This window comes from Delphinapterus leucas, chromosome 10 (assembly GCF_059928025.1).
Source record: "Delphinapterus leucas isolate spDelLeu-1000000601 "Yukka" chromosome 10, BTC_Dleu_Yukka2, whole genome shotgun sequence".
NCBI classification, from domain to species: domain Eukaryota; kingdom Metazoa; phylum Chordata; class Mammalia; order Artiodactyla; family Monodontidae; genus Delphinapterus; species Delphinapterus leucas.
The window spans coordinates 41992075-42006389 of record NC_143138.1 but is presented as its reverse complement, the minus strand read 5'-3'; the positions used below and the strand labels follow the sequence as shown (position 1 = coordinate 42006389).

Sequence of the window (14315 nt, the reverse complement as noted above, 5' to 3'; positions counted from 1 at the left end):
AAGGCCATTTATGACAAACCCACATTAAACCACGTACTCAATGGAGAAAAATTGAAAGCATTTCCTCTAAGATCAGGAACAAGACAAGGATGTCCACTTTCACCACTCCTATTCAACATAGTTTTGGAAGTCCTAGCCACAACAATCAGAGAAGAAAAACAAATAAAAGGAATACAAATTGGAAAAGAAGAAATAAAACTCTCACTGTTTGCAGAAGACATGATATTATACATAGAAAATCCTAAAGATGCCACCAGAAAACTACTAGAACTAATCAATGAATTTGGTAAGGTGCAAGATACAAAATTAATGCACAGAAATCTTTGGTCTTCCTATACACTAACAATGAAAAATCAGAAAGAGAAATTAAGGAAACAATCCCATCTACCACTGAAACAAAAAGAATAAAATACCTAGGAATAAACCTGCCTAAGGAGGCGAAAGACTTGTACTCAGAAAACTGTAAAACACTGAAGAGAGAAATCAAAGATGACATAAACAGTTGGAGAAATATGCCATGTTCTTGGATTGGACAAATCAATATCGTGAAAATGACTATACTACCCAAAGCAATCTACAGATTTAGTGCAATCCTTATCAAACTACCAATGGCATTCTTCACAGAATTAGAACACAAAATGTTGCAATTCATATGGAAACACAAAAGACCACAAATAGCCAAAGCAATCTTGAGAAAGAAAAACGGAGCTGAAGGAATCAGGCTCTCCAACTTCAAAATATATTACAAAGCTACAGTAATCAAGACAGTATGGTACTGGCACAAAAACAGAAATATAGATCAATGGTAAAGGATAGAAAGCCCAGAGATAAACCCACGCACATACAGTCACTTAATTTATGACAAAGGGGCAAGAACATACAATGGAGAAAAGAAACCCTCTTCAATAAGTGGTGCTAGGAAAACTGGACAGCTATATGTGAAAGAATGAAATTAGAACACTACCTAACACCATACACAAAAATAAACTCTAAATAGATTAAAGACCTAAATGTAATACTGGACACTATAAAACTCTTAGAGGAAAACATAGGAAAAACACTCTTTGACATAAACCACAGCAAGATATTTTTGGACCCAACTCTTAGATTAATAAAAACAAAATAGAAAACAAAATAGTAAACAAAAATAAACACATGGGACCTAATTAAGCTTAAAACTTTTACACAGCAAAGGAAAACATAAACCAGATGAAAAGACAACCCTCAGAATGGGAGAAAATATTTGCAAACGAATCAATGGACAAAGGATTAATCTCCAAAATATACGAACAGCTCATGGAGCTCAATATCAGAAAAACAAACAATCCAATTAAAAAATGGGCAGAAGGCCTAAATAGACATTTCACCAAAGAAGACATACAGCTGGCCAAGGAGCACATGAAAAGATGCTCAACATCACTAATTATTAGAGAAAGGCAAATCAAAACTACAATGAGCAATCACCTCACACCTGTCAGAGGGCCATTATCAAAAAATCTAGAAACAGTAAATGCTGGAAAGGGTGTGGTGAAAAGGGAACCCTCTTTCATTGTTGGTGGGAATGTAAATTGATAAACCATTACTGAGAACAGTATGGAGGTTCCTTAAAAAACTAAAAATAGAACTACCGTATGACCCAACAATCCCACTACTGGGCATATACCCTGAGAAAACAATAAATCTAAAAGAGACATGTGGGCTTCCCTGGTGGCGCAGTGGTTAAGAATCCACCTACCAATGCAGGGGACACGGGTTCCAGCCCTGGTCTGGGAAGATCCCACATGCCGCAGAGCAACTAAGCCCGTGCACCACAACTACTGAGCCTGCACTCTAGAGCCCGCGAGCCACAACTACTCAGGTCACGTGCCACAAATACTGAAGCCCACCTGCCTAGAGCCCATGCTCTGCAACAAGACAAGCCACTGCAACAAGAAGACCACGCACTGAAACAAAGAGTAGCCCCCACTCACCAAACTACAGAAAACCCGCATGCAGCAATGAAGACCCAATGCGGCCAAAAATAAATAAATTAAATAAATAAATTTTAAAAAATTCTTAAATAAAAGAGACGTACCACAATGTTCATTGCAGCACTATTTATAATAGCCAGGACATGGAACCAACCTAAATGTCCATCCACAGATGAATGGATAAAGAACATGTGGCACATATATACAATGGAATATTACTCACCATAAAAAGAAATGAAGTTGAGTTATTTGTAATGAGGTGGATGGACCTACAGTCTGTCACAGAGAGTAAAGTAAGTCAGAAAGAAAAAAACAAATACCATATGCTAACGCATATATATGGAATCTAAAATTTTAAAAAATGATACTGATGAACCTAGTGGCAGGGCAGGAATAAAGCCTTAGACATAGAAGAGAATGGACTTGAGGACATGGTGGGTGGGGGAGGGGGAAGCTGGAGCAAAGTGAGAGTAGCATCAACATATATACTTTACCAAATGTAAAATAGATAGCTAGTGGGAAGCAGTAGCATAGCCCAGGGAAATCAGCTCCGTGCTTTGCGACAACCTAGAGGGGTGGGATAGGGAAGGTAGGAGGGAGGCTCAGGAGGGAGGGGATATGGGGATACATATATGCATATGGCTGATTCACTTTGTTGTACAACAGAGACTAACGCAGTATTGTGAAGCAATTATACTCCAATAAAGGTCTATTAAAAAATAAATAAATAAATTTAACTAAAAATAAATAAATAAATAAAAGAAAGGGCAAAATAATGATAATCTCAGGAACACAGGCAATAGAATCAATACAAAAAGACCTTATTGAATACAACCAAGAGGTCAACAAGAAGAAAAATAAATCCAGGAGAAAGCTATGAATGTGTAAGAAATAAGGATCTAAATAAAGTATGTGTCTAAATAAAGAAGAAATCAAGAAAAATATAACCATATAAAATTCAGATCTAGAAGTCCAAAAACTACTAACAAACTACGTCTACATACATATGTATAGATAGATAGATAGATAGATAGATCTTGATTAAAAACAACAGGAAAGTGAAAAATCCTGTGGTACTTAAGTTTAGAAAAAGATATATGTAAGCTTTAAAATTGATAGGAAAATAAGCATAATTATTGTCTTTAATAATTTAGAGGTAAATATGAAAAGTAACAAAAAAGCAAAGTAAAATTTTCAAACCAGTAAATATCAAAATATCCAAAGGAAAGCAGGAAAGTCAAAAAAGAAAACATTTCAAGTAGCAAATATAAAATAAGATGGGAGATATTAGTCCTAATATAAGAAGAATTACAGTAATTGCTAATGGCTTAAGGTCCCAGATAAACAGAATTTCAGATCAAATATAAAAGTGATATCCAGAAATATGTTGTCTTGAAGAAAATAAGATGAGTGTACAAAAAGATAAAAAAAATAAAGTAATAGAAAATAGTAAAAAAAAAATAGAAAAAAGTAATAAAAGATACATCTAGGAAAACATGAATTAAAAATTACATATATGTTATGTATCACTATATAAGGTCACAATTTTCATATGAGACTAAAAAGAACAGCCTCAGGTTCACAAGGACTTTATAGGCTAATAAAGGCTAGAAAAATCAAAATGATGAGAATAAACACATAAGCAATAGCAATATAGTTTCAAAATCAAAGTCAAATCTTATGAACACTTCTCTAGGCTTATTTGTTCTCTTTTTCTTGGCAACAATCACCACGATCACACTCTCTTAAACACTGTGCTCTTGTAGCTTCCATGTTACCACACTGCTCTGAGCACAATAGACTTTCATTCTCCTTGATTGGACCTGCAATATTTTGTTTCTGGGAGCTCCGTACCCGGTGTCCACAGCATCGACGTACCAGTCATTCCCTGATCTCTCGTACCAGCTCCAGCCACACAGGTTTAAGGCCTCCCTGACACACATCTTGAACTTACCTTATCCAAATAAACATAACCCTCTTCCCTCTACCACACTGAGCCTCCTTCACGTTTGTCTACCGTCGAGGCAAAGAGCAGCAGCTCTTCCACGATTCTCCTCTCCTTCTCTGCACACATCCAAACCCAAGCAAGGCTGCAATATCTCTTTCATACTCAGTGCTTCTCTGCAGCTCCTCTGCACCAGGCCACCATCATGGTTCCTCTGACCTCGGTAGCCTCATCACAGCAGCCATCAGCCAGCTTTCTCAATGGTTTCATATTATTCCCCCCATATTTTTATATCTTCCCATTTTCCCTGGAATCCAAACTTCATGGCATGGCATGTAAGTATCCTCGCCGTCCCTACACCCCTTTCTCACCTCATTTCACACTGTTCACCATACTGCAACCACACTGGCCTTCTTCATGCACACTAAGCTCTTTCCTGCCAGGATATTTGCACGTGCTTACTCCTCTTCCTGAAAGCCATTCTCCCTGATCTTTCTATGACTGGCTTCTTTCCCTCATGGTCTCAGTTTGAATCCTACTTTCAGATCGTTATATCCAAAGTACACCTCTCAGTGTGGAGAAAAAGGAACCCCCCTACCTTGTTGGTGGGAATGTAAATTGGTGCAGCTACTATGGAGAACAGTATGGCGGTTCCTTAAAAAACTAAAAATAGAACCACCATATGATCCTGCAATCCCACTCCTGGGCTTATATCCAGAGAAAACTCCAATTTGAAAAGATACATGCACCCCAATGTTCATTGCAGCACTATTTACAATAGTCAAGACATGGAAGCAACCTAAATGTCTGTTGACAGATGCATGGATAAAGAAGATGTGGTACATATAGACAATGCAATATTACTCAGCCATAAAAAATAATGAAATAATGCCATTTGAAGCAAAATGGATGGACCTAACGATTATCATGCTAACTGATGTAAGTCAGACAAAGACAAATACCGTATGATATCACTTTATATGTGGAATCTAAAAAAAAACAAGTACAAATGAACTTATTTACAAAACAGAACAGACCCACAGACATAGAAAACAAATTTATGGTTACCAAAGGGGAAAGGGGGTGTGGGGAGGGGTACATTAGGAAGCTGGGATTAACATATACACACTCCTGTATATAAAATAGATAAACAACAAGGCCCTACTGTATATCATAGGGAACTATACTCAATATTTTGTAATAACCTATAAGGGAAAAGAGTCTGAAAAAGAATACATACATATATGTATATTTGTATAACTGAATCACTGTGCTGTAACCTGAAACTAACACTACATTGTAAATCTACTTCAATTAAAAAAAAGAAATACGCCTCTCCGATTACTCTGCCTTGCTCACACTTATCACCATAGTACCTCACAGTGCCAAGCCCATAGTAAGCACTAATAAATATTTGTTAAATGAAAAATTGCCTTAAATTGAATGGCCTAGAATAATGTATCTTTAACACTATAAGCGTTAAATATTTGTTAAATAAATCAATAATACAGGTTATTACTCACATGTTACTTAAGTCCTATTTAATGTAATATAGGGTATTTTTATATGTTCAACAAATGAAATGAGAAAAAAATACATTTAAAATTTATATAGTCTCTGGCAAATCAAACTTTTCTATCTTTAGATTAAAAGACTTAAAGAATATACAAAATAGGTTACAAATAGAGAAGCTATAACTATCCATTTGCAGGTTCTCTCTACTAAAATATAATAATACTGACAATGAGTGATTACCTGTCTTCTACATCATTATTAAAGGATATTCGTCTATAATGTTCCAATTGAAAATTAGAAATACTGTTTTAGTTATAGGCAATTCTGTACATTTAAAATCTACTTTAAACACAACTTTGTGAATCAACTCTAATAAAAATTTTTAAATAAGTAAAATTCAATAAAATCTACTTTATACATACAATGTCCAATTTTGAAAAAGAATATGCAAAAAGTATTTATACTAATTCCAAGAGAGAAAATAAGACTGACCAAAAAAACCTAACAATTATCAATAAAAGAAAAATCACAATCATTTTGAAATTTGGGTAAGTAGATCTGTACAAAGCATTCAAAAAAAAAAATAACTTGGAGAAATGTAATATTTTATCCCAACAAATGAAAAAGACTACATGATAAGAAGGGAGTACTTAAACATTCAATTATAACAATGCTTTAGTAGTTCTCAAATGATCTAAAATATCCAGGATTCTGTCCCTCTGAGTCAACGAACAATGAAATAAATTCAGTTAACCAAAGAAAAGAATTCCAGAAATAATACCAGTGTTAAAGCTCTAAGACTAACACTACTTTAGTCTACCTCATTTTCAGTTTCTACAAGTTTAAGGGCTCTGAATTACATAAGGACTGAAGCTATGGTTTGGGATGAGAATAAGTCACAAATTCTACATACATTTCTATATCCTAAATGCCAACATATAACAACACAGTCTAATACTTTGGCTTTCAAACTGTTTTGAACTTGACCTACAGTTAGAAATAGATTTTACTGCAACCTATATACACATGCCTATACCTGTACATGTAAATGAATTGAAATAAATGTCAACAATACCTACTCACTGCTTGGAATAATACAGTCTGATTGATAGTTTACATTCTTATTATTCTATTTTAATATGCTGTTTGCTAACAACAAATAAACAAACAAAAAACAAAAAAAACACAATGCTAGCTGCTATCCACTAATTTCCCAAATCACTACTGGGCCTTGACCTGCAGTTTAAAAATCATTAATATTTCTATATTATGGTTCAGTAAATTATATTAAATACATACATACTTTCATTGTGTCAGAACCCAAAAATGTCTGTAGGGAACTTGAAGGAGAATCAGAAGAATGCTAGAAAAAAAAAAAAAAAAGGACAAGCTTATGATGCATCCATCCTAGCCAAGCAGAGGGAAATGAAGTGAAGCAAAGCAAAGGTTTGAATTGCACGGTCTAGTCTAAGGCATTACCATAGACAAGGAATCCTGTAAGACCTTATCAATGGTAGCACAGAGCTCTTCAGTTTGCTGCCTGAGCTGTTCAGGGAAACACAACTGGAAGAATTGAAACCAGGTACTGGGTTAGCAATGAGTTTCGGGATTGCATTTCAAAAGCAGAGGTGATCTGAAGCCATTACCTCCAGAGGTGGATCTAATGTGTTGTCCTTGGAGATGCTCTCTGTCTTGGCTGGTTCGTCTAGTGCCTAGTGATAATAAATGAAATAGTTCTCATGTGAGGATTTTAGTCAAATATACATGTAGTAAAGTCTGAATTCAAAGAAAGCCCTGTATGTCTCAATGTTTCCAAGAAGAAATATCTTTGAAACATTTGATGAGCTATTCTCTGACCTGGAGGCATTGCCCACAACTGCCTACTTTCTCCTGTGGAACTAGTATCTCCAATATAAGGAGTCTCGTAGTTTTTGTGGGCACAAGCCCCATTGGCTTTTGTAGCTAGGTATTTTGGGGGCTTGTCCCTTGGGTGGGAGCCTTAAAAGCTGGGACATTAGATGTACAGCCTAAAACCTCAGGGCAAAGTTGGGAGCTGGGGTTTCCCTCCCAATTGTTTGGCACTGTGCCAGGGATGGGGTTGATGACAAGAATGTATCTCAGCCATTCCTGCCAGGTTTCGAATGGGTATTTTCTTATTAATCTGAGATGCTGGAGTCGCTCAGCTGGTTTCTGGATTTCTCTCAGCGGGAATTTCTCCATGTGCAGCTTTATATTCAGTGTGTCCCTAGGAGGTGAGAAGTTCAGAAGCTGCCTATGTTGCCATCTTGGTCCATCCCCTTCAGCATTTCTAATAATTATTTGTGTCCACCTGCTTTTTTCTTAATCAAGTTCCATGTAGAATTATCCATTTCTAATCTCTTAATTGGACTAACTTTTGACTTTGATCTTCTTTGGCATACTCACATTCCATTTCAGTAGTTTTTGTTCATATCCTTACTATTTATTTCCTTCTACATTCTTTGGATTTATCCTATTTTCCCTCAAAGAATCCCTTTTGTTGCATTCTACAAGTTGTGATATGTTGTATGGTCACTGTCATTCAATTCTAAATACATTTTTAGGTATTTCCATTAAGGTAGTTTTTCTTTCTAATTTTTTTAAAATATAAGGGTTTTTTTCCCCCAATTTTTAAATTACCTACTTATTTAGTTATAACCATAGAACTTTTCAAAATAGCCATTTCTTATGTAGTGTGAGATTTATGGTATAAGACATGATTGGTTTTTTGTAAATATTCCATTTATGTTAAAGAAAACATCTATTCTCTAACTGTTGGCTGCAGAGCTGTGTGTGTGCGTGTGTGTGTGTGTGTGTGTGTGTGTGTGTATGTATCTATCAGATCACGATTTTTCATTTTTTTTCAAATCATCTTAGTTTTACTACTTTCTTTTTCTTTATTTATTAATAATTGAAAATCATCAATTAATTGAAAGTCACCATAAAATATCACAGAATTGTAGTGAGTCTGTTAATTTCTCCCTGTGATCTTAGCAATTTTTCTCAGTGTAGTTTGAAACCATTTTATTAGCTACATTCATAATTAGAAGAGGTATACCTTCCTCATGAATTAAAAGTTTGTCATTATGAGGTAACCCTCTATATCCCTAATAGTGCTTTGTGTCTTAATCTCTATTTTGCCCGATACAACCAAATGTTTTTATTAGCATATACCTAAGATGCAAAATGGAAATAGTCTACATCGCTGAGTCACCGACAGAGAGCCATACTGAATGGCCAAGTTGAGCTATACCTCACTGTGTTGTGGGGAGGAAATAAACATTTATTATGTTAAGCTATCCCCCTTATTTCAATAACTCACAAAGGAAAATACTGTCTGAAAATCATTTTTTCAAAATCTATTTCTCTGCATTAAATAAAATATAAAATATTGGCTATGATAACCTAATAGAAACCCTTGAGACTGCCTCTTTCCTACCACAAAAAAAACCCTCTTTTCCTCTCCTCCTCCATCCTCTATATATTTTTTTATTTTTTTTTGCAGTACGCGGGCCTCATCACCGTTGTGGCCTCTCCCGTTGCGGAACACAGGTTCCGGACGCACAGGCTCAGCGGCCATGGCTCACGGGCCCAGCCGCTCCGCGACATGTGGGATCCTCCCGGACCGGGGCACGAACCCGTGTCCCCTGCATCGGCAGGCGGACTCTCAACCACTGCGCCACCAGGGAAGCCCATCCTCTATATTTTTGATTAATCATGAGTAATGAATAGCAGGGAAGAGAAGATGTCGTAAAGATAACTCCTTGCTGGTGTTCAGACAGCTTAATTTTTCCTTGACATGGTGTTCTAGTCACTTCTCATTTACCCTGTTGGTGGGGAGGGGAAGGGCTTCCCACTCTGTGGTGATGGGGATGGCCGAATACATGACACCTGACACTGGACAGGTGAAATCAACAGCAGTTTAATAGTCAGAGGTGGAACGGCCCAGGGGAAGAAACTGTGCATTCCATCAGGGCCACATAAGAGCTGTGCTCGGGGAACAGTGAACAACAGGGGCTGTGGAAGGCAGGTTTTGTAGGATCAAGAGAGTGAGGCGTCCCTGCTTCCTTAGAAGGGTGTGGTCGGCTTGTTTGAATAAGTAGGCACTGCACCTGGTCGGTTTGATAGAGAGGGTTAGGGGACTTTATCTGGGGGAGCAGAGTGGGGAGGTGAGCTTGCAATTAGACCAGCTGAGGCCCTCCCAATTCTACCAGGTGCCAAGCAGGTAGTATTGGGCTTTAATTTTAGGCTTTACACTACACATGGCTTCTAACTATGACGATCATTATAGAGAAGAAAAAAGTCAGAAATTAATGACCCAGAGGGAGGGGATATAGGTATACATATAGCTGATTCAGTTCATTGTAGAGCAGAAGCTAACACAACATTGTAAAGCAATTATACTCAAAAAAAAAAAAAAAAGCCATAGACTGGGAGAAAATACTTGTAAAGTTAGAAAAGGAAAAAAAAAAAAAGAAGAAAAAATTAATTAGTGACCAGGATTAACAACAAACTCCTTAGGAGAGAACCTTGGTCTAGCTCTTCCTTGCTCTCCAACAACACCTTCTACCCACTCCTCACTTGCATGCTGCTCTTTAACCACAATGGATCACCTGAGTTCTTTGAACTTGTGCTGACCTTCCAAACACACGATATTAACTTTGCCTAGATTATCCCTCCTCCATCCTCAGCTCACTTAGAATTCGTATTCATCCTAAAAATCCTAATCCACCTCCTTTATAATATATTTTGGCGTTTGCACCAGGCAAAATCTGCCCCTCCCTCCTTGGGGCACTGCATCATTCCATACATGCCTTAAGCATATTGTATCATCATTACTCTTCAACTGTATCTCCTCTCTACTGGATCATTTGTCCTATAACAATTAGGAAACTATGGTATTTATCTTGTCGGTCTCAGGATAGAACACATGGTATGTCTTCAGTAAAGATCTTTAGGATGACTTGAAAGGGCAGACTGACAAATAAATGGAGTTAAATGAATAAATGAATCATAGAAAGAATATGATCTTAATATGCCTTGGTAAAATGCTCTAGAGAAGGAGTTTAAACTCTGAATATTTTAAGTAACAATTTATTTTCCCATATTTCAATTAAATGTGTTTACCATCAAAGATCTGAGTACGTGATCCATGTTAATATAATGAGCAAATATTTTTTCAGCCAAAATCAAATAGGGTTATTATCTTGGTTACTTCGTGGGAAATTACTATAGGAAAACACAACTTTTATTATGCTACTTAAAGTATTGAAATTTACTCAAAGAATGAAAAAACTATCTACTCAGAATGCTTGGAAAATTAAGGAAGATAACTAGTATTCAGTCAGTAATGCTGAAACTTTGAAATGGAGATAATACTCGAACTGCATTAAAATTTGGAAGGGGGATTATTCTAAGTTTGAATAGCCTTGAAATTCACTAGAATTGATTTTTTTACTGACAAGGAGTTCTCTGTCAAATATATCATCTTGATCCACTCCTTCTAGCAGCCATAAAAAGTAGGTTTTTTTCTCTGTAGTACAAAAATGTATTAAAAGAAAATATATTAAATCTCCATTAATGTGAAGCCTGACCGTAGATTGTTTTTTGACAACTTAGCCCGGCAGGATTGTACTGATGTTTCTTTAGATTTATTCATTTTGAGTGAAGCTCTCTCAGAATATTCTCCAATTAAAGATTTTATTTAAAAAACATATATTTTCTACCAAACTGGCTGATAGCCAAGTGAGGCATAAATGGAACATGCTTTGAATCCTATTTTTTTTTTTTTTTTTTGCGGTACGCGGGCCTCTCACTGCTGTGGCCTCTCCCGTTGCGGAGCACAGGCTCCAGACGCTCAGGCTCAGTGGCCATGGCTCACAGGCCCAACCGCTCCGCAGCATGTGGGATCTTGCTGGACCGCGGCACGAACCCGCGTCCCCTGCATCGGCAGGCAGACTCTCAACCACTGCGCCACCAGGGAAGCCCTGAATCCTATTTTTAAAGATTCTTAACTAATGGTTAGAAATAGTCTCATTAAAAGTAGTTATATTTTACTCAGCACAACCAACTTTGGGGCCCAGTTTTTGAAAAAAGACATAGTGAATCTCCTTTTAGAAGAAAATAGTTTCTGAGCTCAGCATGACATTATAATTAAGAGGTAAGAACTAGGAGCAAGCATTGTAAATCAAAGTCTTTATGAGAATATATGACCACACACTGTAATATGTGTTCCCCATCCAAAAGGAGCATCTCTCATGGAATTGCAAACACTGTTAAGTCAGATATATTGAATCAGCAGACTGATAAGAACCTGCTCTTTCTGGAACTAGGATTAAGTTCTAAAAATCTGAAAATAGAATGAATTAGTTGCACTCTAAGAGTTAGAAAGTAAACTCCTTCCAAAGAGAGGATACTCTAAAAGGGCTTGTAAATTTTTTGTGATGCCTGAACTATCTAACTGGATTGGATTTCAAAAATTTCATGGGCGAGTACTGTATTTTAATAATGATAAAATTAACCTCCCAAAAAACAATTCAGGCAGAAACCCCAAAACTGCTATTCTTTGTTAATCTGACCAGCTCTTTGGTAGAATAAACCCTGTGACTACAAGAGATTTGCTTGATTTTCAGTCATTAATACAAAACCATTTGTAGGATTGGAGATATTCTCAGCTAAATAAATCTCATTTTGATTCTCTAGTTGGAGATTCAGGTCTGAATAGCATTCAGATCTGAAGAAAAGGGGGAAATGTATGCTGTAAGCCAAAGAGGCCTCCAATATATAAAATTACAGCTTCTTTAAAGGTCTAGGAATATTTATCAGCAGATTATTTTCATATGATTGGTTTAAAAATGTCAAGAATTGAGGAAATTTACTTCGTGTTTTTAATCCCAAGATCTCTGGAGGGTTAAATGTCTGTTCTTCTCACACAGAAGGAAGGGAGTTTTGGCAAGTCATTACGGCCAGTTTCAAACCTGTTCCTGAAGACTTAATGGCAAAGCCACCAGACTTTTTCTTCATTTAATCAAGTATATCAGAAGGGTGTTCCTGATTCCCAGCCAGCACCTCCTCTACTGTAATTCACCACCTCTCTTTTAATAACTCAAAAAATTGGGCTGCTTTGTAAACCCTCACTAACTCAAGTCTTGTCAGAACTAAGCTATTTCCAATTCCCTTTAACTGTTCCTCATTAAAAAAAAAAACAAAAAACTTTCGCTGCTCTAATTTAATGAAGATTTAAATATATTCCAGCAAGTAATAAAAAATTATCCAAAACATCACCTCTTGCTCAATATTTCACTTTAGCTAATTGATGTCACTGTTGCATGGTGAACAGGGAAAAGCTAGGGGATAATCAGATCCCACTTAAGGTCCATTTCAGCAACTCACTAGCCCTGCAGCTTTGGGAAATTTAGTTGACATTTTGGAGCATAAAAATTTTCACAGAGTTGTGAGGATAGTAAAGCATTTAGCTCAGTGTCTGACATGCTAAAGTACTCAGTACGGCAGCCATTGTGATTGTATTCTTTAACCATTAAAAATTACCAAGTCTAAAACCAACTTACTTTCCTTGTAGCAGAAGGCCTTTTATATCTTTTCCATGGAATTAGAATTGATGAAGCTTATTCTACCCTAAAGGAAGATGCTTACCATCATCCTAATTGCCATATACGAGGCCCCCTTATTTTTACAATCCTATGAGCAAAAAATTGCTTTAAAATCGTGTGGAATAAAATTGGAAATTTAAGAGACCTACCCAGGTGCAAACTAAATTAATTCATTCAATGAATGTTTAACAAAAACTACTATGGTTTCTCAAATAGTCTATAGTAGAAAAAAAAAAAACAAACAACCAGTATGCATACTTTAATATGGTTTACTAAGCGCCTTAAAAGAAATAGTTGCAGGGTAGACAACTGCCCAAGAAGAACCAATTGGTATAGATCTGGGTCCTGGGCACTTTTCCATTGTTAAAGAAATTGGGAACACATTTACTTCTTGAACTAACCTAAATCAAGAGATGTCTCTCTAGTCTAGACCATATGCTAAGTTGGTAACCAGATTTTGTTAAATTTTTGAGACATGCAAAGATCCTAAAATAGTCTCACCCAAAGACATATGTTTAATCAGATTGGAGTTTACCAACTCATGTTTTAAAAAATTAAACTGGCAACTTAGAATAAAATGATTTGACAATTGACAAGATATCTCAAATCTTTACCCTTCTATTTTTGTAGCACAGTTTTCACTACTGTCTTCAAAACAGTTGTTCTTTATCCTCCTTCCACCAGGAAAAATAAAATAAGTTTTCTCCTGTAACTTTCATTTAAGTAATTAATCCTATAATTTATAGGTGCTATTTATAAAATTGAGCTACTCTAAAATTATTTCAAACACATTAAGCTTATGAATTAAATGCATAGTAATATCATTTGTTGGGAAACAGTACCTAACCCTAGCCTTGATTTTATCCTGAGAAATAATTGTGAGGAAGGGAACAGATAAATTACTTACAAGGAAAAAGTGTATTCTTTCATGGAAAATAATTAATCACTCTGAGACAATATATATTGGCAATATTTGATTTCAAGGAAATATCCCTTCATCTTTCCTTTCCTTAACGCAATTGCTCAATAAAAATAATAATCCATTTATTTAGAATATTAAAATGTGCCCTTCAGTTTAATTTTCACTTTTTACCTATTGCTATCAGACTCAGATGATTAAGAAGAAAAATTAGTCAATAAGAGGGAGAGAGATCTTCAACATTCTCTGAAAAGGACAGCAGTACCCACATTGAGACTAAAAAATAATGTCCATATCAAACTTATTTCCTCTACAGAGTCCAGTATATTGTTGAACCT

General features: G+C 36.1%; 1 protein-coding gene across 1 annotated transcript in view; it reads right to left on the bottom strand.

Moving 5' to 3' along the window:
- Positions 1–14315, bottom strand: part of MLIP (muscular LMNA interacting protein) — a 113166-nt gene that overhangs the window by 61607 nt on the left and 37244 nt on the right. Inside the window, exons 6-8 of the mRNA XM_089918917.1 lie at positions 7077–7142; positions 6910–6993; positions 6734–6793 (exon numbers count right to left, since the gene is read on the bottom strand). Of these exons, the coding sequence (XP_089775043.1) occupies positions 6734–6793; positions 6910–6993; positions 7077–7142 (210 nt within the window). The remainder of the gene's footprint in view (positions 1–6733; positions 6794–6909; positions 6994–7076; positions 7143–14315) is intronic.